At 35.6% G+C, this 24387-nt stretch overlaps 1 protein-coding gene across 2 annotated transcripts in view; it reads right to left on the bottom strand.

Annotated features, from left to right (window-relative positions):
* TTC27 (tetratricopeptide repeat domain 27) overlaps positions 1 to 24387 on the bottom strand; it is a 114541-nt gene that overhangs the window by 50932 nt on the left and 39222 nt on the right. For both annotated transcript variants that reach the window (XM_069010024.1, XM_069010025.1), the window contains exon 10: positions 3314 to 3427. In XM_069010024.1, the coding sequence (XP_068866125.1) occupies positions 3314 to 3427 (114 nt within the window). The remainder of the gene's footprint in view (positions 1 to 3313; positions 3428 to 24387) is intronic.

The raw sequence follows: 24387 nt of genomic DNA, 5'->3' as shown, positions 1-24387 counted from the left end.
ATTCTTAAAAACATTTTCAAATCTGCTGAAATGGAAGAGTAAACTTATTTCATAGATCAAGAAACTACAGTGGGATGGTACTCCCTGTGTTTTGAACTGGTGTGTTTGGTAGTGGGTGTTTTTTTTTATTCTTTTGGGTTCTTGCTTAGATCACCCCTCCCTTTTCTCATTTTTTCATAGCTACTAGACCACTCAAACTTCCTTTTTTTCTCTCCCATCTTGTTACTTGAGCTCTGACTGCACTTTCAGTAGTAATTTGTGGCTTAACAGCTTAGTCCAACCCATTTTCCACTATTAATAGTTTCTGAATTACTTTCTTACAATAAAAGGTAGGCGAAGATCCCCAAACTGATGGAGAAATAGCAGGTTTCTAGTTTTGAGGAAAGCTATTTATCAAAAACCTACCCCCCATTTGTCCCTGTTTTCTCCCTCCCACTTTTCTTTCCACCCTCGTACTTCTCACCCTCCTTGACCTTCACCCAAATGGAAGAAAAACAATCGCACAACTTTAAAAAAATCATATTGTATCCAGAGACACATTTTAGTTGGCAGTACCTTGATCTGCACTTCTCTATATGTTACACTGGTCATGACTAAATATTCTAGTGGAACATAAAATAACCGGTTTAGCTTTCAAACACTGTTTCCTTTTCTTAGAAAAATGGTTGAAAGAAGTACTGGCTTTAGAAATCTTTAACCTTAGTTTTGCAGATCCAAACATCATTTAAGCAAAAACTGGACAGAGACAACCTGCGGCATCCAGAAAAAGTTAAGGAAAAAAGCATCTCCTCCTCACTTGCAGTTAGCTACTAGCTAAACTACATTCCAGAGTACCCAGAATGATAATTTTAAAAATTGTTTCAAAGACTACATTATCTATAGTTCAGATTTTTAAAATAATCAGAAAAAGGTTTGAAAGTGATAATTTCAATTCCTCTTGAAGTTCTCCAATTAGAAAAAAAAAAAGACTTAAAAAATTTATAAAAACTGTTTGGCATAAAGTAGGCATATATTTAATATTTGGAGTCTGGCAGTTAAATTTAACCAATATGCCCTCATTTCAAAAAGAGCTACAAATATTTTCAAGTAATTAAAATAATGTAAACAGACATAGCCAGTCCTACAAAAAAAGACAGCTGAAAAATGCTTTCTTTGACAAACCAACAGTGTGGCTGGGTTTGCTTTAGAGATGAAAAGCAGCATATGCCTACTCAGCAACATTCATTAAAAAAGATGCTTATCAGCTGCAGAGCCAGCACAGAAGCAGGTGAGGGTGGAAATGGGGAAAGGAAGAAAAATTACAGTAGAATAAGACAGGAGAGTCCCAGCATCACTAAGTCAGAGCCTATAATGGCTCATGCACTTTTCAAACAACTCTCAAGTAATGTAGAAGATTTAGTTTACCATGTCTTACTCAAGATGTTTTACAAGAATTTTTGTAATTCCTTAAAAAGATTGATATTGCAATTGCATTTAACACCTCCTCCCTTAATCTTCCGTAACTAATCTTTCTATAGCAACCTGAACTAGTAAATAACAAAACTGTAAAACAAGGACCTATCAAATCCATTTGTATGAAAATTCTGTGGGTTTGAAATCCATTTTCTACTGATAAACAGCTGCAGAATTCACTCATTCTTTGGCATCTTAATGAAAATTATACATCAGCATCTTCATGAAAATGATATATCAAAAATGACTTGTGCTATGTATGAAAATAGCAAAATTCATCATATGCTTTCTGATTCCTTCTTAGAACTGTTAGAGACAATGATATTAAAAAAATTCTGATCTGATGGAACTTAGGAATGAAAACCTTAAATGGAAAGTTATTCAAGTTATTTGATTAATTTAGGATGCATAAATCATTAAACATCTTTTAACTATTTTTGGAAACTGAGCTTGTTACCATCAGATCAACACAAATATGCAATTATATCCAAATAACTAGAATAATGAAAGAAAACATAAACATACTAAGATGAAAGGTAGTATTTAAAACCACAGAGTCTGTGTCTACTGTGGGGTCATCTCCCAAAATATCACAGCCCATGCTAATCAAATCCTTTGCATTACTGCAGTTGCAGCACAAGAAGTCTTGCTAAGAGAATGTTCTTGCTAAGAGAACCCCTTCATGAGGGCTTCTGTCATGAGACTGTCAAACTGTCTAGTATAACAATTCCCAGTACTCAGGTTTAATCAAGCTAGACAAAAATGTTGGCAGCACTCCAACTGTTTTATGGCTTGGGGCATCAGGGATCCTGAGATCGCTTCCCAAGTGCTGTCAGATTCTACATCTCCCAGATTTGGAATCCTGGCTTCCCTGACAGTCTCCTAATGACCACAGGAAATTCCACTACAGTAACTCCATGTCTTCATCAGCAAAAGAAAAATGCAGCAGCGCATCCAAGATGCACTCCTTCAAAGACCCATGTGTCATAATGATTTTAAATGAAATATCAGCTTTTCAGGATTTAAATACATAGCAGCATAATAATAATTTTTCACATTCCTGGCTGTTTTAGCCAGCAGGACTGTTGCCTGACGGACATAAACAAATGCCTGCTCTTCATGTGTGACAAGACTTAGTTGTACAAAAATGACAAAGGGCTAACAAAACTGTAAGATGAAGGTAAAAAAGAATGTAAAAGAATCTTGATGTAGCCTACGGACCTTTCTTTTGAAAAATTTATTTTTAAAAGAAATCTTATTACATGGTGCATTTCAGGATTTTAACATTTCTTCTTTTGTATTTGAAAAAACAGTCTTCTCTTTGTCTGGAGTGAGATTATTTAATCACTGCCTCAAACTTGCAATAAAAATACTAATTACCAAATGTCACATCAAAATGGTAAATTGAAATTGCTGCTTTATTCACAAATGTGTTTTCTTGTTCTCACAATACCAATGACCACTAACAAGTTTCAGTGTTTAATAGAGATGATTTACTTGAGAAAAAAAATACTAAAAAATTTGATAGCAGTAGCAGCTTGGTATTCAGGAACATCTACATATACTCCTCAGACTGTAAGTCAGAAAGTAGAGGTACAAAACCAGATTTTAATTTCAATCTTCCAAAATTTGTTGTGTTTTTGAAAGCGATGATTCATTACTTGTACATAATAAGCTTATTTTGGGACTAGCAGATACAGAAGGATTTGTGGTTTATACATCTAATTTAGAGACAAAATTAGAAAATTATCTTGTACAGTTTGCAGGGAGGAACTGCAGAACCTCCTAACTCCTGCCTGTTTGTATTTGATTATATATATACACACACAGACACATTATATATGCAGCTCAGAAATCTTACCTGAGTCTGCTTCATTGCCCGTTCCATTCTGCGGGTACTTCCCTTCTCCAGCTTGGTCCGAAGGAGTAACGCTGATGTCTGAATGGCCCAGAACTTTGGCTGGGAGAGCAAGCACTGCAGAGAAAAAGAACATTTTGTCATTACTTCACTTTTAAAGACACTGAAGACAGTAAAGTTTTTAACAGTGGTCTCAAGCATGAATGCTGTTTCCTAGTCTGAAAGTCAAATATGTGGTTGTAGGACTTATTTGATGAACTGAGGGCTGTACAAATTACCTTAATCTATTTTCAACATAAAAAAGTGGCCTTCAAAACCACTTTCTCCTTCTCAGCTAGGTAGTGCTGTTTACATGTACCCATATGGTGCATTGACCAAACTGCACAAATAAAATGGCTACTCAGAATCAAAGGAAAACAAAGAATTTGATCCTGGGCTGACTGGCTCAGCCCTCTCCACATCTGCATACTGGGTAGTTGTAGACAGCAGCAGGGATCCTACTTCTCAAGGCTGAACAAATACAGTTCTCTCTTGGCTCTTCTCATATGCAAGGTGCCCTGATGCTCACGTTAACAGCACTTCCACATGAAAAATGTTGAATTTGCTAAGAATCTGAAGAATATTAATTAATCTAGAACTTGCTGTGACTTGAGAATAGCAGGAAGAATTTTTGACTTCGGAAGATGTATAGAGAATATGGAATAATCTATGTAAGCAGCTTTCCTAAAATCATTTTAAGTTGTCATTTGGAACATGCTGCACTGATGCCAGGAACACAGTGCCAGTCTCCAACCACTGATTTTCAGGAAAGTCCAATAGAAGACATGCAGCCAAAACAATTTTGATATCTCTTAATAATTTACAGACTGCCTGGACTCTTTCCAGTATGGTTTTAGACAGAATATACCATTTCTGAAAAGTGAGACAGCAGGAAAACTTCCTTGCTAATTTTATTGACACTGAAAATACAATCCATCTTCTCTGAGAAAATATATTTGTCCATAGATATTTGTCGACTGAAAAAAAAGCCCCAGTAGTTTTATTCTTTCCTCTCAAAGATCTCCCAAAGCATTAAAAAGCATACTTTGCTCATGGTTTGTGTTTAATGCCTGACAAGTTTCTGTCATGTTGTAATCTGTTTTTGTTTTCCCTAGTGTTTTCAAAGGAAAGGAAGCAGAAAGAAGCTATCTAAAAAAAATTTCCTCCAAACAAAACTACAATAGGAAGAGAGGCAACAGCAAATGAAAACATAAATGAAGGCAGTGTGAATGCACTTACAGCCAAACACTTCAACTAATCCCACCCACTGTGACCAAGAATCTCTGCACCAACTCTTTCCTGACTGCTACTCAGTATTAAATTAAGAGGCACCCAAAGGCTTCTATACTGTCCTCTACATTCTGAGGACCTGGAATCAGGGAACACAATCACGATGTTCTCTATTCCGTAGACTTTCAAGTGCCCTTTTACCATCCATAATCACTAAATCTGTTAACTAATATATGTCCTAGTTCCAAGAGCTCATCTCTCCTGTTTCATCAAACTTCAGTCAAATCTATTTTTGTTTGGTCTTAAGACAAACACAAAAAGCAAGGCATGCCTAGCACAGGACACTGGTGAGTGAAAGGTTACACTTTCCCCCATTTTCTCCACTATTAGTTTTCTGTCATACTATTTAATTTTTTACTTCAAGGGTTTTTTTTCTGTGCTACCTGGTGGTAGATACTAGTATTTATTTTGCAAAAGAACAATGACAACTAAAAGCCTTGGCTAATAACGCTCCTAAAGATATTTTCAGGTCCAATTACTGTCCTTGTCCAGCAGCAGAGTCCTTGTCCTCTCATTGGTTCACCTTAGCAAGTGGCCCAAAGAGGGCAGAGCATGAAGCTTCTGTGTCCACACCATCCGGCTCTGCAGGAGAACTGGCGGCCCAAGAGAGCCTCTCCTCTGTCTCTGTGTGTACCTCCCACACCACCTAAGCAGTGATTTAAGCAAGCATGCTTCATGAGCTGTGTATAAAGTCTCCTAGGAAGGGAGGGAGGGAGGCAATCCAAAGAGAAACAGGGTGGAAGACAAGCAGAGGTAATTACATTTCCCTCCTCTGCAGGAGTAATGACAAGTCGTATTTTGAATAATGATCCTGCTTTTTAAAGGTATTCATGAAACAAAATGAAAGGTATACCTGCTGTAAAATTACAGAAGAAGAATTTAAAAGTTCCAACAGTTTTATTGATACAAAAAAAGCACTGCAAATGAACAAGACAATGAGAAGCAGACCTAGTTTTTATTTAAGCAGCATATGTAATTTTATACTTGTACAGAGCTTACAGTCCTGTGCCAGAATTCAAATGCTCACCTTTTCATTGCCTAATTATAACATTTAAAGCACTACAGAAACAAAATAATACATGCATAAAGGGCACAATTGTTTATACTTAAAGGCTGTAAAGAATAGTTTCAGAATATGTAACCATAACTATTAAGCAAGCTTTAATCTTATACCCAAAATGTCCCAATACTCCAGATAATAAATACTTTCTCATAAGATCCAAAGCTTTATATTTTCACCTGGAGCTAAATCTAGACTCTATTAATAGGCTTATAGGTTAAAATAAAACAACTGGGGCAAAAAAAAACTTAATCAAGATCATGCAGGTTTTGCGAACATACTTGAAAGTTCATTATACTGCACCAAAGGCAGCTAAGAAAATTAACAAAATAATTCTGAAACAAAACCACTATGGAGAATCTTCACAACTCATCTTTGTTCTTACTTTAGGGCAAGAACAATAAAATAAAGGGAAAAAAACACAGGAAGATGAGAGGGTGAGAAGAAATGAAAGGAAATAAGGTTATGCAATATCTTCTGCACAGAATAGAATATTTTCACATGGGAAAACTCATTTCTCCAATTCTTCCACACATTTTTTCCTACAAACAATATCATCCTCTCCCATCATATCAACATGTAAAAAAGGAGATGACCAAAGTATTATACAAACCAGAACACTTAATTCAAGATATCTTCCTTATATGATATTCGAATGAAACAAGATGATGCTGCAATTCTAAACAAAGTAGTCCATTATTGTACAACACTTAAGAGTATCCCCATAACTATGTAAGAACAAAACTTCTTCTCCAGTCAACCCGTTCCAGATTGCTCAATGAAGTTATTGATGCCCTGTCTCTGGATGTATTCAAGGCCAAGTTGGAGAGGCTTTGAGCAACCTGGCCTAGTGGAAGGTGTCCCTGCCCATGGCTGGGCAGTTGGAACAAGATGGCCTTTAAGGTCCCTATCAACCCAAACCATTCTATGATTCCAAGTAACACCTGAATTGTGAGACAGATAGGTGCACAGTAGTAATGACACCCAGATCAAACTCAGCCACAGATTTCTGTCAAACCCAAAAATCAGGTACCATTAATGAATGATTCAGCCTCATTATTCAGACTTTAACCTAAGTGTGAAACACTCCCTGATCACTCTTACAGCTTTCTGTCAGGCAAACAGAGAAAGAATTGTATCAGTAGGTCATGACTTATAGAAGGTATAGATTGGTCAGAGCAACTCTTCCACCTTTCTACATCTACTATTTTTAAAAAGTTGGAATTCCTATAAGAATTCTTCCCAACATCAAAGTCAGGAAGACCTTACCTAGGCTTATTAGACATGCCAGAAAACCTGGACCAGGTAAAGACGATTCTTGTTAACTGCAGCTCTAAATAATTTTGATGTTTTCTTATTTTGCCTTATGATACATCTAGGCAGTAAGCCTATTCTTTTACTCCTGAAGCTTGCTCACTGATAAACTATCAGTAGCCTAGCAAAGTACTATGACTGCTATGATGGAGCTATCACCTGAAAGTGGACCTGCAAACTGAGCAATTTTAATTGCAACCAGTTGTGGAATTCCCAAGAATTTGCACATCAGTCCATCAGTGAACCAAAAATATTCTGCTTATTGGCCAAATTGCCAGGATGTGGTGAAATTACTTAACTGAAGTCACAGGCATAAGGCACCCTGAGGATTGCTCTGTTTCTCTGTCATCCCTCCAAAGATATGACCCTTAGTTTAGACCCAGCTCAGGTTATTTGCTAACATATTTTAAGTTACAAACAAACAAGTTACAAGCACAAAACACTGGGGGAGATTTAGAGAAAAAAAAGAAAAAATATTCCTCTTTAGTACCCTTATATTATCCATTTCAGTTAACATACTTCAGGAGCTTTGTTGTTTGCTTTTCCAAAAAACCACACATTAAGATTTTCAAATTACTCAGGTGGATTACTTCATGTCTACTTATCAGTAGTCTTGCTTCATATAACCATGTATATCTTTATTTGATGATTTTCAGTAATTCATTCAGACAATTAACATGAAACCCTTATTTTTCAATACATCCAAAGGCAAAATGGCAACCTTATAACCCATTCTTCTCTGTAAAATGAGGCAATACCACGGCCTCTTTTCCACATTCTATATCCTGCAGAATAGTCCGGTGAGTACATAAAAAACCCACTAACTGGAGATGTGACTGAGGCATGAATAGGAAAAGGTGCATTTGCCCTTATACATATCTGTTAATCTCTGGTGAAGGACTTTATTACCAAAAGCTAACTTACAGGTGCTTAATTTGTTTTTATGTACACAGCAAAGAATTCATTGGCATAAAAACTTTTGTGCAATTCAGTCCTGAGAACAAGAGGAGAGAATCAGTATGATACTAGGGAGAATGCGATTTGTTTTCCACATGTTATTCTCATCCAAATAATCTTTCAAGTTTCTGTATAAGTAACGCTTTTCTTCTAAAAAGTCATGTTCAAATGACATTTCTTTAATTGGAATTTTTTTGGAAATTTGTCCTAGCACTAAACTGGTGACCAAAAAAGCAAAATGAAATAAAATTAAAAATAATCAAACCTGAAAGATGCCACATTATTGTGGAAAAACTTCCTTACATTAAATCTACGTATTTTCAACAGAATAGCATTTCATAAAATATACTACTTGCATTTATGGAAAAAAGTATGTACAGAAAACTCTGCCCTGGAAAGTAGCTACATGAACTTTATGAAACTATTTTTTATTGCCTAAGAAAGATTAAGGCAATCCAAGGTCCAGAGAGTAACAAAAATTATGGAAATTTTGAGCAAAGTCCTTAAAATATTAACTCCTCTACTAATCAAGCTCAAACACAGATGATTTGCAGTAGTACTGGCAGCATCTGGTTGAAATGGGATTTGTAACTTTAAACAATAATTCTGTTAGAACCCTATAAGGTAAAATAAAGTACACTTGTGACTAAGTGGTTTCCAACACCAGTGCACTTTTTATGTTTTAGTGAAAAGCGCAAGTATCAAGAGGGCAAGAAAAATACTAAATTTCTAGTTGCAATTAAGCAGCAGAACCATGGCTTGGCAACAAAACAAGCCAGTCAGTATGACCACTTTTGGCTTTTCTGCTTAGTGTAGAAAGATGTAAAAATTTCCTGTTTGCTCAAACAGATCAAGCAGCTTTGTTCAAATCAAGTATACATACCTATCCTGCTGTACATGCCCATCCCAAATATTTTAAAATAAATAGGAATCAAAAGAATATTTGATTATATAGCATCACTAGCAAACGTATGACACTGAGGTTTCACAAAGCTTAAATTCATCCTAGCAGTGCTTTTATTCTTATCACAACACTCAACAGTTTACCAATCCTTCGGTGACCACAAATTAAGAGGAAACTTTAATAACTATGCATATACACAAACCCTCAAATAAATAAACAACTAAAATTCATTACTGTTTTCTAAATAGGCATATTTAATGGACAAGAAGTAGTATTTGATGTTTAAGCTGATTTAATGTATGTGTCAAAGGATTGCTTTTAAGCACAGAATGCTGTTTTGCTGGCAAATATAAATATTTTAATGCAAAACCTGCTTAGCAACCAGCTAAAGGAATTATTATCTCCTTGTATCTATATTTAAATTAAAAGTTTCTATTTTGCAATTATCACAGTACATATGCTCTTTATACTCAGAAATAAAATTTCCAATAAATCTAAAAATGCATTCAAAATTGCAGGACATTAAATAATAATTACAATAAAAAGTTTTTTCTCTTTGATACACCACTATCCTTAGTTCAATGCTACCCCCAAGACTTTCCTGTTATGTGCAATGATATATAATTATTGTATGTAAACCTCTGTATGTATTTTTATGTAATTGCATTGAAATGGAACCCTTAAACTAAAATGTGTATCTGTAAACACCCATCTGATTCATCCCAAAGGCTTAGTTCAGAGAGGTTGTTTTTTTCATACTAAAAGGGGAGCTCCTCCAGTGTTTTCATAAATTATTCTATTGAAACTGAATAATCTGAAGTTCAGACAGAAACAACTCCATTCTTCCATACTTAAATAAATAAATATTTTTTAAGTACTTTTCATTTCTCTGAGAGTATCACCTTAATGTATGACAACTTCACTTTAGGTTCAAAATTCAAATATAATCTGACAGACAATAAAGACTTCCTCTTGGACAGTAAATTGGAAGAGGTAGCAACAAAACACAACATACTGAATTCAAGCCTACTGACTTTACTGCTTCTCCTCATGGAATCCGCAGAACAATCCCTGATTTGTATAAAACATCATGAGTACATGATAGCTCTAAACAAACAATACTGGTTGACTTGGAAACAAACAAATAGGATGATGAAGTAAATTATTTCAAACCATCCTCTCTTTTCAGCTTCTGTCATCCATAATCACTGGCATTGCAGACAACATTCCCAAATAATAATTTTGGAATCTGTACCACTGCACAGGAGTGCAATTTGAGCACCTATAAATTCCTCACTTTTCTAAGTATTATGAACAAGAAATATTTGATTGCATGTGTCAGTAATTGGATACCACATATTAATGTGAAAAAACCAAATTTGGGGCATCTGTTAATTTGCTTGACAGCAAACCTTCAGATAAATAATTTCTAGAAACATTAGGACTGCTTTAGGAACAAGCAATTAGGCTGTGTATTCTCCAGTCTCATTTTATTAGCTATGAACACCTTCATATTTTCTAAGGCCCAACAAGAAAAAAATTACATTAGGATTTCACTCCAGATGATTCTTGTTTCAATCTGATGAATTCTAACCCTATTTGGCATAATTATGTCCTTGAAGAGCAACACAAACAAGATATGGGACACAAACAAGGACAATAACATTTTTATACCTTAAGAATGCAAGGCTTCCATAAATACTATGACAGTGGATATGTTCAGTGGCAAGCAGAAAGGGAGAGAAGAAAAGATAGTCTAATTTATGCAGAAAATCTACTTCCTAGCATGGACTAGCCAACAGACTTTGCAGGCTGGTTTTTGGTTGTTTTTTTTTCCTATTAAAAAAAAAAATCTAAATGGAAGGAGTATTTACATCAGTGTGTACTGTACTCCTTTGGTACTACATCTTTCCTCCTAAAGGTCAAAAGAATTGCTCAGGTATCAAACAAACATCAAAGGCCCTGTTGGTATGTTTTAACAACTATCAAAACCTGTGCTGTATATGCCTTGACACATCTGTTTAATTTCATACTTTCACTAAACATGGAAATCTGTCCTACACTTCCAGTCATTCTAACAGAGTTTTGGACCAGAAAAAATCAAAATATTATCAACTAATCCTGCAAATAGGAAGTGTATCTACGTCAACACATGAGCAACTGTCTTAAAAGTTTTTGCCTTTTTCTGTGAAAGGGACAGTAATTTTAGGTAGCAATCAAAAGCATCTTTTTCCATATGACTTTGACAACTATAACTTAAAAACCAACAATATGCAAAGTCTTTGGAGTTATAGATTACTACTGATTTAACAGTCTGAGGGCAAAACTAGCAAGACAAGGATAATTTACTTTTTTTTCTTTGCAAACGTGACAAATTGCATTATACACTTCAAATTAACTATATTTCCATTACATTTTCATTTATAAGGCATTATTCCAAGTCCTGTGTTAGTGTTTCTTTTTCAGTGTTGCATGAGGAAAATGTGTTATTACTTGGTTGGGTCTTAAATACTTTCTTGTCTAACAGCATCTAATATAAATTCTACATGGCACCTTTAGAGCATTATGCCAAGACCTTTGCACTGTAACAACAAAACAAAAAAGAAAGCAATGCTTGAGGAGCCGGTATGAAGTGCATTAGCAGAAGTTCTGTATTTTTGTTTATCAGGTCTCTCAGTGTTTGAGTTGTTACATCATGACAGCATGCTACAGAGTCAATCATGTGATCACCTGTGTTTTTTTTAAGGCCTCTTCAAGTTACCATGATTTATAAAATTGTCTGACAGTCAGTAAGGGAAACCAGAGAGACAGGCAGAAATCCTGAAAGTATTAAAGTGACAGAGGAGACATTTACTTTCCTGCACTGGCTGAGACATCAGCATTTGCATGGTGCCATTTTCCAGTACTGCTTTAATATTCCATATATTTCAGCAGGTTTAGACCACACATTCAGCATATTTTCCCCAAAATCTAAAGCTATTCACTCAACTATATGACAAGGGTTTATTTTGGTCTATAAAACTAATCCTGGGACTGTTCAACTAAAATAGCTTTTCACCACAACAGGTGTTAGCTGATCATTAGCAGAGCTGGGCTTAAAGCTCTTAACCACAGCCATTAGAAATACCTCTTGGTGTTAAAAAGTCAAGAGCAAGGCCAAAACACCATCAGTGATCTGCACAAGGGACTAGTTTAATTAGAATGGCATTTTTAAAATTCACTTTGTCTAGTCTTGTCTGCTAGCCTCAGCACTCAAATTATAACATTACATCATTGTAAATACAGAGTACCTTTTGTTGACTTTGACTACTAAAACAAGAAGACACTATTTTTATTTTTTTCTTGCATTGATACATACTTCAATGTGCTTGAGATTTTTCCATATACGTAATTTCAGAAGCTTGGATCATTTAATGGAATTGGAGTAAAATATTAATTATGAGTGCTTTAAAAGAAAACAGATGTGTACACACACACATACTGGTTACTTTTTTCAGTTTTCTTATTGTCCCTACACACTTTATAAGGCAAAATGTTAGAAACCTCTTAGGTAAACAGTTACTTATTTACACTATACTACTCTGATCTAGAAATGAATGCTAAACTCAATAGACTGGCAATTATATCACACTTACCAAAAGGCAATTTGATGTTCTCAAGTGTCTCATTTAATCTTAGTCTGCAAGTGACAGACTCTCTCTCTGAAATTTATCACATCTAAAGGTACATTAAATACAATATAAGAGTTATTTTGTAGTTGGCTCAATCAATTCAAAAGTTCGAAGGCAAGACTGGAATAAATTTTCTTCTCAGAAGACTTAAAAACTATCTCAATACATGAAGGCTAATGTAATTTCACTTCAACTGTATTTTCCACAGCTTTTTCTACCCCACTCAAATAGTGTTCTGTAGCAAATGGGTAGGTCTTGATAACATCCACCCACAGGTATCCTCATATTCTAAATATATATTCTAAATATAATATTCTAAATACATTTCCCCTCCATGGCACTCATTTTAAGGAGTAACTCTTACTCCTTCTGATATCTACCTTGCAAAGGGATAATTCTTGCTTCTAGGCAATTATGTATGCTAGATCAGGTTGGAAACTGTGCTGGCTCTTGTACCACTTCTGCAGTATCTATAATTTCAAGAAACAAAAAAAATATAAACAGGCAGGAAAGCTTGGAAGCTAGTTCTACTATCTGCTCAAAGATACTTGTTACTATGCTTATTAGAAATAGCAAGACACTTCATTATCTTTCTTTACCTCTTCTACCTCCCCTTAAAAGAAAGCAATTGTGGTTGGAAAAACCCAGCACAGTCTCTTCTCAGCAATAGATCAACACTGCTTCATATTCACCAGCAACCCTTTCCTTTGTTGTCAATACTCAACTTCAGCACAGTCAGCTGACAATACAGTTGAAAGTCTTGATGGGGAAAAAAGATAACTTCCCAAAAGAAAATATCCTCAGACTTTACAGCTTGTTTGTTCTTTTTGTTTTCTTTAGCAAAGGAAACATAGGCAATATTCAGGTAAAATGAGGCTGCCTTACCCCTGGTCTCAGTTCTTCTAAGTAACATTTGTCAGGAGAACATCCAACTCATCTTTCCATTTTCCATCACCATCTCATTTGAAACTTGAATAATCTCTAGTCCATTTTGCCTCTTCAGTGAATTTTATTTTTGAAGAAATGGAGCAAAAAGAATGCTACAAAAGGTCTATATGTGCTGCTTTTACTAAGTGATCTAAATATGTTGTTCCGTGAAAAGTTGCATCTTTATTTTCCCCTCCTTCTGCTTCCATGTACACTTCCTCACATACAATACCAATCAAAACAACTCAGTCTCCTTCTCCCCAACTACACTGTTCAGAAGTATAAAGGGAAATGGTTAAGCACTGTTAGAACAAGGTTCATATCCAAACATATGAACTGCCATAGCTGTTCGTTCTTCCTGTTATAGTCTTTACATCTTCTGAATACACATCAAGAACTTCTTCAGCTTTTAAGTTGGATGTTCCTAAGTTTTCTCTTGAAAAATCCATCTCATGCCATAACCTTGCAACTAAAAAACACCAAAATATTGTGTGTAGTAAAAAAATTAAATGATAGGGGGGTCCTCTGATGTGGACATTGGAATACTGGAAACAGATCTCTAGTCAGAAGAAACACAAGCACATGATGATTGTCTTTCCAACTAGCTTGAAATGTAGATCTGCAGATAAAAGTGAAATGACAGCCCAGTGTCCCCCCTGTGATAAAATTCACAGGGAAAAAGGTCAAAGAAAACTAAAGCACTAGAGAAATCTTCCCTTTCACAGGAAGTCTCATATGTGCCACAAAAAGAGCTGTGTGAGAGGAGTACGAAGATTTACGCTTACTGGAGAAGTTTCAGTAGAAACGAAAGACTCAAAGAAAGCTTCGCATGGATTTTAATGTAACAAACACAAAAAAGCAAGCTCATATTAGCCTGCATGGAATAAAAATGTAATAAAAAGTATGGAAACTTATAGTGAGCTATAAACATGATTCTTTGCTTCTATATAATGCAGTCTGTGACTTAACTTGCATTCATGCAGGTACGTAACTTGCAGAGAAAGGTATGGAAGAAACAAATATTACAAATTAATGTCATTTTAGACACAAAGAAAAAATCAACTTGGATCAGGTCTGGCTAGATTTCAATACTTTTCTCCCCTTAGGATTTTATATTTTCTAATAACAGTACAAAGATATTATCAATCATATTAGTTCAGTTCTACTTATACAACCAAATTGCAGATGTATCCTGGATGTACAGAATTATATAAGTTTTCTTCTACATTAACAGGCATTGGTGGGCTGATATTTAGCTGGCTTTTAAGAGCTTAATGCTCTCCTATGACTCTAAGTGGTATACATATTGTATCCTCATGTAAGATGTAGAAGAAGAATATTTTTTATGCTGCTGCCTAATCTGTTTTTTGAGTTGTATTTTGGTCTGCTTTTTTCTTTTTGTTTTAAGAGACTATTTAAGTTCAGAAGTGAGCTTTCCTTGGAGGTTCTAAATTTTTTTTTTAGCAGAAGGAAGAAACTAGAGAAGAAAAGGAAACGTCATGAAAAAAAGAAGATACTGTTTTATTTGAAGGAATCAGCTTTCAAGGACTAATGAAGGGTAAACCACATAAGATATGGCTCCTATTTTCACTTAGAATGGAGCCCAGCCATAGGACTGACACTTGTTCTGTTGTGTCAAACACATCACTTATTCTGTGTTATGCTGAAAACAACTTCAGCCAGATTTGACTGTAGTAGCATTGTATTTTTCAGGCCTGTGGTTTGGACTTACTCCTGAAACAGCATAAGTACAGACTTCCACACCACATCACAGTATTGCATTCATTTCCTAAGGCCCAATCTCAATAGCAATAAATCACAATTTTGGATACAAAAGACTAGACTTTAATTCTTTGGTACCAATGATAAGGATTTCCCTAGTTATTAAACAACAGCAAATTTCTCATTTTAACTGCTCAGCCTCTGGAATTTCACCATCTGTGCCAAGATTCTCAACACATCATGTGATTTTGAGATTACATTCTGAAAACCAGAACAGCACCTTTTTCTTTTTTTTTTTTCCCCCTCTGCACAGGTAGTAAAACAGTGAATCTGGTTTGACAACAGTCAAATATCATATATTAAAAATAGGTAATTTCAGGACTGTATGCAATGGTACACACTATCTGAGGGCTTGCAATCTATTTAGTCTCAAGACAAACAAAGCAAATGACTGAAAAAAAGGCTGAAACTTAGAAAAACTGTGTCAATGGAGGATATTTTCTAACTTGTTGGAATTGGCCATGTGGGAGAAGAAATATGTCGTACTCCCCTTGCAAATTACCACAGTAGGCTCTTAAATCCTCTGCCCTTCATGCTCTACCCCCCTTCAGCCTTGCCTCTCCTCTGACAAAGTGCATTTTTGGAACAGACAGTGCTATAGCTTAACTCATCCTCTGCTGATAGAAATTTATTCTTCCGGGAGACAATTATGACTTTTAATGTTTCCATTTGTTACTGCTGCCTGTGGCTACAAACAAAATCCAAGACTTTTCAATACTTTCTTCAGATTGGTCAATTTTTAATTTTTTTTTTTAAGTACTAGTTCTTACTCAGCAAAATCCAGGTAAAACTACACATTAAGATTCCCATTTGCTTTTTTCTGCTTTGCTTGTTTTAAGTTTTCAGGGCAAACTCCCTGCTTCCAAAACTCTGGACCATTGGAAATGACAGATCCTGCATCCTTATGCAACTGACCAAGGGTGGTGGGATTAGTCTGTTCTGCCTGCCTACGTGCATTTATGAGCTCACCACTATGTTTTTTCCCCATACATTGCCAGTGATACGTCCTATTTATTTGGTCTATCAACAGCCTCTGGAAGAATGCTGCTTTATATACCGTTGTTATCTGATGTCACATAGACTTGTACTCTGACAGCAACTTTTATCTTTAATTCTACAATGATAGCCTCAGGACAAATATCCTTTTACAATAATTATCCTTAAAATACCTTGACTGAGAATCTTTTGTAGGAAGAGAATATAGGGTAGCAAAAATACTCATTCTCAGACAGATTTGGAGTACAACATAAAAATTACACAAAACAATGAAGCCTCAAAAATACCCTTCACAGCCTCACTAAAAGGCAACAAATTATCTTCCTGGAAAGAACCAATTTAAATGTTTTCATAATTTCTTAAGTTTAACATTAGTCAATGGCACGAGAAGAATAACAGTTGCATACAGATTTACATTGTAAAATGCATATGTTCCGTTTGTGAAGCCATCCTATAATGATACTCATTAGTAAAAATCAGCTACCACATTTTTTTTCTGTAACAGGAACAGTCCAAAAACTTCAGGAATAATTACACGCCTAGACCAGTTATAGTAAGGCTGCCACTGACTTTATTATTCACCTATGTCACAACAAATAACAGATTTTCTATAAAACACCCTCCCAACCTTCAGTCTGTAAGAACAGCTGTCTGTAGATCAGTGAGACACAGCAAAAGAAAAAACCACACAATGCCAGGCAGGGGTCTACAGGGAGTGTCTCTACCTGGTTTTCCCCCCATTTTGACTGCCAGCATCCACCACAGGAATTCTGCCTACCATGGTCTCCATGGTTCAGCAGCCTACATACCGCAATACTTGGTGTTCACAGGTAATGTAACGTGATAATGCAAGAGGCATGCCTCACTTACTGCTTGGTGGGCTAAGGGGCTAGGAGATGGCTGGAGTTTGACAATTTCAGTGAAACTTCTAGGATGGCCTCAATAGTTTCCCCAGAAAGAGCATATTAGCATGTCTCAATGCTCATTAAAAGACACTTGATTTCTGATTTCATTCAGTTCCTTCCTGACTTTACCAGCAGAAATATTTTGTCTCTTTAAAGAGCTACTGCTCTCACATGCAAAAGCATCAAACTGCTGGAGGCCACTGGCACCCTGGTTTTAAACCTTATGTGCCAGAGTTTAGTTTCCAGGAGCAAAACAAAGCTGCCACCTTCCTTTCAGAGACTGAAGACACAATAGTCCTGAAAGACAACTCACTCCTTAAGCAGCAACCAAAAGTGAGGGAAGAATGGAATAAAAACAGTCACCAATACATTAGCAAGAAAGGAATTAGGGAAGATGAGAGCAAGAGTGAAAGATAAACAAGAGGCAAGCACTGACAAAGAAGGGCTGAGAGGAATATGGCATGGATGAGTAAACAAGAAGGGAAGCTGACACAAGCACTAGTGACTAATACTAGTGGGGGGGGGAAGAGTGAGAGACTGCTGGAGAGCACAAAAGAAAATCCTGTCTTGGTGGGCAAAAGTGAATAACATTTCTAAATCTGACAGAGTTGTGTAGAGAGAAGCTATAATCTGAATATTTATTTGAGACAAATGGCAATGTCTGGGATGTGTTTTGACTTGAAAGAAGTTAGAAGCATGAGCTGTAATGGATTAAGACTCAAACACAATAGTCTAGCATTTGATCAGCTACATTATGCACAGAAACCACACCAGTTATTAAAATCACTATGAAATTGGGATGAAGAATCATAGAATGGGCTGGGTTGACAGTGACTCTTGAAGGCCATCTAGTCCAATCTCCCTGCAATGATCAGGGATATCTTCAACTCGATCAGGTTGGCCACAGCCTCATTCAATGTCACCTTGAATGTTTCCAGGGATGGGGCATCTACCACATCTCTGAGCAACTTGTTCCAGTGCTTCACCACCATCTTCACAAAAAATTTCCACCTTGTATCTAGTCTGAAGAAGCTACAAGACATTTTACTTTGACAAACAAAAGAGCCAATCTTTTTAGTTATGTACCCCTATGGTTTGCATCTTCCCAGCTTTATTAGAGCTACAACATACAGAAATAAACATTTGTCTACTATAGATAAGGAAAAGACACAGAATATACAGACACAAAGACACACACTGCAGTTCTTGGACAATAAGATGTAAGATGAGAATTGTATCCTTACCCCAGCCACTAAATGTCCTGCTTGCTTTTTGACTCTCACTACTTAGCTATTAAGAGCTTCAGACCATGCAAGCTGTTCAAAATAAAAACAATTTTCTAAACATATATTATCCCTTTATTTCAAAACTGTAAGGCTTTGACAGATATGTATTAAACTAATAAGCAAAGAAAACATAATTTCTAGCAAACAATAAAAAACCAAATTAGGTACAATACCCAATGCATATGCTTTCCCCCTCCTAGTGTTGCAATGATGAAATCAAACATCTAATCTTACAGCACAGTAAAATCTTTCACAGTCTATTTATAGAAATCTGTAAAAAGTATTTTCTCTCTCATCTTCTGTCTAGACTAGACAGAATTCATTGGAGAATGTGTTGGCCAACGTATTCTGACAAATGTACTTAAGAAAATCTAGCTAACACAAGACATGAAGTCTTTCAAGAAAGAAAAAAGCCCAAGTTCCAATTTAATTAATGCAAGACATGCTTAAGGATAATATAGACAACACATCAAAATCTCAAATATGTCAAAATATATCAACTAATACCTAGTGATGATTTTTATTTCAGTTCAGAAAAAGCCTCAAATCTCAGCTTCTCAGAGAGAAAAACATTAAATAGCGTAAATATTTTAAAACATTTTTGCAAATTGAAACATGCAAAACATGATGCTTTTAAACATTTTATTGGCCTTTATTTGAATAGTCTTCATAACTAACAGCTCTACTTGCTATGATTAATGCAGCCAATCCAAACATGTCAAAAGTATTTATGTTATACCATATTATCTTATATGCTATATGCTAGGTATATAAATTATACCAGAAAAAAAGTCTGAAATTTCTCACAGTAATCATGAGACTCATTTATGATCACACATTGCTTGAACAGTCCACTAAATGAACTGGCATTGCTTCTATTTCCTGATGCAATGGGCTAACCTTCATGAACAGAATATGAACCTCTCTTATTCATGTATTTGCATAACTGGAAATTACTTTTCATAAGGGTCACAAACACTTCGTGTGAATTACCTTACAAAGTTTTCCTGCATATTTGATGTTACAAATAAGTACTAAAAATATCACTTCGCTTTATTGGCATGTAAACTATACCAATAAAAATCTATTTCTGGAAAAAAAACCCAAAAACCAGCTGAGCAATGGGGCTCTGCTGGCAAGAATAAAAGCTTCCCCCCTTTAGTCATATAATATGTGATCAGTACTTTAATTCAAGCATTCTATAAATACATGTAAAATAAATGTACATACACCCTCCACACAGATGTATTTAAATGTTTCACAAATTAATTTAACCGTAACATCTTACTTTCTGGCCAACAGAACATTAAAATTCCATTTTTCTATTTAAATGTGCTGCTTCTGATAAAAGAAAGGAAAGGAAATATTGTGGAAATACCAGAATCAGAGCTGCTTAGTCTTTTTCCTTCTGCAACCTAGAGGACACCATGTTTTTCCACAACATACTGAAGCCAACTAACTCCTCATACAAGGGCAGGACAATGTACAAAACCATAACCAAGATCACTGCTTAACAGAACAGGATTTACTCAAATGAGGACAGCTGAGCAAGTGAAGGAGTATTTCCATTAATCTAACCTGTAAGTGTTTCTTTGGAAAGTTTTTCAAAAATGGTTACTCCAAATCTTTCTCAACTACATCTCCTTTCAAAAGTCCATGGTTTATAGACATAGAACTTGATTAAACATTTTTTTCCTCAAAAATCTTGAACTGTCTGTCAATAAATGTACAAAAGAAAATACTAATTAGAAATCCTTTCCAGTAGCTTGGCTACCTAAAACTTCAAAAGGACAAAAGACCAAAGGGAAAAAAAAAATTAAAGAAAGGAAGAATCATTGGAGCCATTTCAATTTTTTTTATCCCTAATTTTGGGGGAATAGAAAAAGAAAGTCGTGCAGAAATGGGGTAAGATAGATTTATTGTTTATCAAGTTCATATTATACTTTTCCCAAAGCAGCTAGAATAGAATAGCCAGAACTGACATCCAAAAAAACCAAGAACAACAGGACAGAGACATTTTACTCATGAGAAATGAATCAATGAGTATCAGATTTGCACATTTCAGACACCTTGGGAGGGAAGAAAAAACACATATTTCATGACTGCAATCAACAGCTATGGCATTGTAGTTAAACCTATCCTAAGGTGTACTAAGTCAAAAAAATCATTACTTGTTCTGTATTTCATCTTTAACATAGACCATAAAGATTGTTTGGTGTACTGATATGAAAAATGTCCTACTTCCAGCTGAAACACAGACATGACATCATCAGAGAAAATTAAACTCAAGCTGCTTAGACACTAGCAAACTAGAATTCAACCACTTTTATTTTTTCAGATGCTATGAAACAAGCAAGATTTGAGTAATATTTGAAGTATTGGGTTTGGAAGAAAAACAAATGAAGGGACGATATTTAGGTAGGACGAGAAGATGAGGGCAAGACATTACAATAGCTGTATAAATTTTACGAATAATTCTTCCACATATATTGTAAAACAATAAAAAAATTACTTTGAAAAAAGGGAGGTTTGGCTCTACTCCTTGTTTAGTTCATCAGCCAAACAGTCAGATCAGAATATGTCACTAAAGAAAGTGACTGCTAGTACTGATAACACGTGAACTAATCATCATAACATCATCAAAAAGGGGTTACTAAGCATCAGACAGAATAGTGAGAACATCTTATTTCCTTCAGATGATACCTCAGACAGCATTTTGTTGAATAGGGGGTTTAATTTCACCTTCTTGTTGCAATGAAATCTTTCTTGCTGAAGTAAATTATAATAGTAATAACTGGTGAAGGACATGAGAGGGGGAAGGGAAGCCTGGGACATGTCAACTGGCTGTCAGAGAGGCTGCTAGAAAAAATAAGTGAGCTGCTGATAGATAAAGAAGAAGGAGGAGGGGGAGAAGAAAGGCTGCTGTGGGAAAAAATGTTATTAACTGTCATCAAATTTGCCTGCTTAACTTCTCAAACCCTTAGACAGGCAAAAAATCTATCAATATTTAAACATGATTTTCATTTCTTTTACCACTGCAGTTTCAGTGAGCCCACTAAAATCTATTTCTTGAGTAATTCTGTACAGATTATACAAAAGAGCACACTATGCTCAAAAGGAAAGGCTATCCCAAATTTCTTGCTCAGAAAGGCACACAATAAATCAGGAATCATCTCTTGCAAGATATGATGCAAGCAGAGCTGTGGATCCCATGGACTGAGGGAAGAATGCAGACCACAGAGGAGAACAAAGTTGAAAGGGATAAAAGTGTCAATTATGTTGAAATCTGATACTTTGTAAAATAAACCAGCTTCAGACAGACTGTTACTTAATCCCAGTTTTGGAATGGAATGCAAGCTTCACCCCTGCCCTGCAACACATGTACTACAGCACACGGTTACTTTACCCTAAAACTTCTAAACACACACAACAGCAGCAAACAGAACTGACAACAGCAGGCCAGTCTCCTACCCACAAAACATTGCAAACCCAAGTACCAGACACTTTGTGAATAAGCTTCCAAGAGATCCAGTCGAGTCTTTGCACATGCAGCAGAAAGAGGCAGCTTCTCTTTTGCTACACTCAATCTGATTCCCCAGTACTGTGTGATGGGCCAGAACGCATACATGCGTTAAATTAGCAAGTCTTTAGATCCTGACATTCCTGCAAAATGATTCAGACTTTTGAATAAAAGTCTTTAGAAGAAAAAAAAAATGAAAGAAAAAAAAAAGAATAGGCTAGCTTTGAATTCATTTACTTAAAAAAAGTCTCACTAGTAACTAGCAGGGCTTTGCCGAGATAAAGCCTTTACAGTGTTATAATCTTGTAACCAACAGAGGCTATTCAAAATGGGCAACACAGCTTAGAAAAGAAGTGAAAGAAACTTTTTATAAAGCCACAAAAGTTACAGCAGTAGAGACACATGGCACTCTTAATGAGCTTTTCAATACTCTTGCTGCTTATAAAACATAAAAAAACTGAAGCCATTTTCTCAGCAGAGAAAAATGCACTGCTCTTATTTAAGCTATATAAACAACTTCTCTTTAGAAACCAAATTGGCATGTTAGTTTTATAGAGTTTTGATAGGAAGGCTTAACATTAAAAATATTGTATGCCGTGATTTGATTGCTCCCTAGTTACACATTAATATCGCAAATGCCATAGAAAAGACGAGAAAAACAAAGCATTTCCATTTCCACCTTCTACTCCCTCCTCCCAAAGCCCCCTTCTACAGTGAAAAGCAGAAAAAGTATTCATATATGCACATTCATACACACACACTCAATAAAATGTGCACTGTAGTTCTTCACTGTGATTTTCAAAGGTACCATACAACATTAGCTTCTATTGCACTCAATTAATGCCCACCTCAGGAAAAAAAAGTATATCCAACCACTCTAAAATTCCTTAGTAAGAACAGTCTCTTATGGAATCAGTAGCTCAACACAGGGGAAAAACATTCCTGTCTGGTTTATCTTTGGAATACATAGTATTCCTTAGATTTTGCAGACTCCTTACACATTCTCCAAGTCCTCGATCAGACCTTGGTATCCCTCACAGTATTACTGGAACAATTTCAGAATGATACATTGCTTCTGTTAGAAGAGGGTAAATAACTTCACTTTTGTAGTCCAAGCAAAATACAAGTTATTACACTGGGGCTTTTCCCTCTTTAAGAAAGATATCCTCACCTGTTCAAAGTGTCCACAGACCGAAGAATTGCCAGAGCTTCCTTTTCCCTCTTTCCCCACAATAAAAAAACTGACTGTTCTACTCTCCAGAAATCCTGTGAAGCCTCAGAAATATAAGAAACCAAAGCAACTAAATTTTCCATTGTCCCTTTTATCTTCCTTCTAATCTTCCACAGATTCCAAAGGATACAAACATGGGGCTAAGATATGGGATGCAGAAAGCAAGGCTTCTCCTTCACAGTTTCTGGATACTTTCTCTTCTCAGTCCCCTACAGGTTAGTACTGTTGCTGCCCCTCATTGTCCCTTGATCATAACACACTAATAAAGGAAAAAAGTAATATTCTCCCACAGTGGGCTAAGTGCACATTTACCACAAAAACCATTTCTCCTGGACTGTTCAATGGCTTTGACAGATGGAATGGGTAATTTTAAGGACCAGATGCAGCTCCTTAATCTTGGATATTTGTTGGAGTGTCATATTAGACTACGAAACATTGAACTGTTTCCCCAGTATGTAAAATATAAGCCATAGCATAAGCTTTCTATGAAGCTCTAAGAATTTGTTTTGCAGTCTAATCTTATTAGTCTTTTTTTTAAAAAAAGGAAACATTTTTCTCTGTTGCAAGAGAAAAATGCAACACCATCCAGTATTTAATATTTTCCCTATTTCTCTGCAAGAACTGCATAATATTAAAATTATAACATAAAGGAATTTTTATCAGTTCTTAAACAGATGTTTCATGTGTTTGCAGTCTCTTGTTCTAAAATTTATGTTCACATCACAAACATCTTTATAAAGCTTTAATTTTTTTTTTTTTTTTAAATATCATGTACACTTACATAGCACTGTTGTTCATTTCACCTCCTCTTTGGTATACTGTCTGAACTGTATTACTTATTAGAAATAATGCAAAAACCAAATATTTAATGGAAATTATTTTAAGGCTTACTTTTGCTCATTTCCTAAAAGGATTTTTTTTCTAAAAAAAGTATTTTGGCCACTGATTTACAGCTCAATGAAGTACTTGTGTAGTTCTAGGGAAAAACTGCAGACCAACATAAAATACAGCAGAACTTCACAATTGTATTTTTACATTGAAAACAATCCACTGAAATTAAAGAAGGTAAGGAAGCACATTAGGCATTGTAAAACTAACTTGGGGACCTGGGAGTAAACTAAGCTACAAAATCTCAATGTAACAGCAGCATTGATTTAGTTCTTTGGTTTCTTGCATTGTCTAGTTCCTACATCCT

The sequence above is a fragment of the Aphelocoma coerulescens genome, chromosome 3 (genome assembly GCF_041296385.1).
Source record: "Aphelocoma coerulescens isolate FSJ_1873_10779 chromosome 3, UR_Acoe_1.0, whole genome shotgun sequence".
Taxonomy (NCBI): Eukaryota; Metazoa; Chordata; class Aves; order Passeriformes; family Corvidae; genus Aphelocoma; species Aphelocoma coerulescens.
Note: the sequence above shows the minus strand (reverse complement) of the source record. Positions and strands in the feature narration are given on the sequence as shown.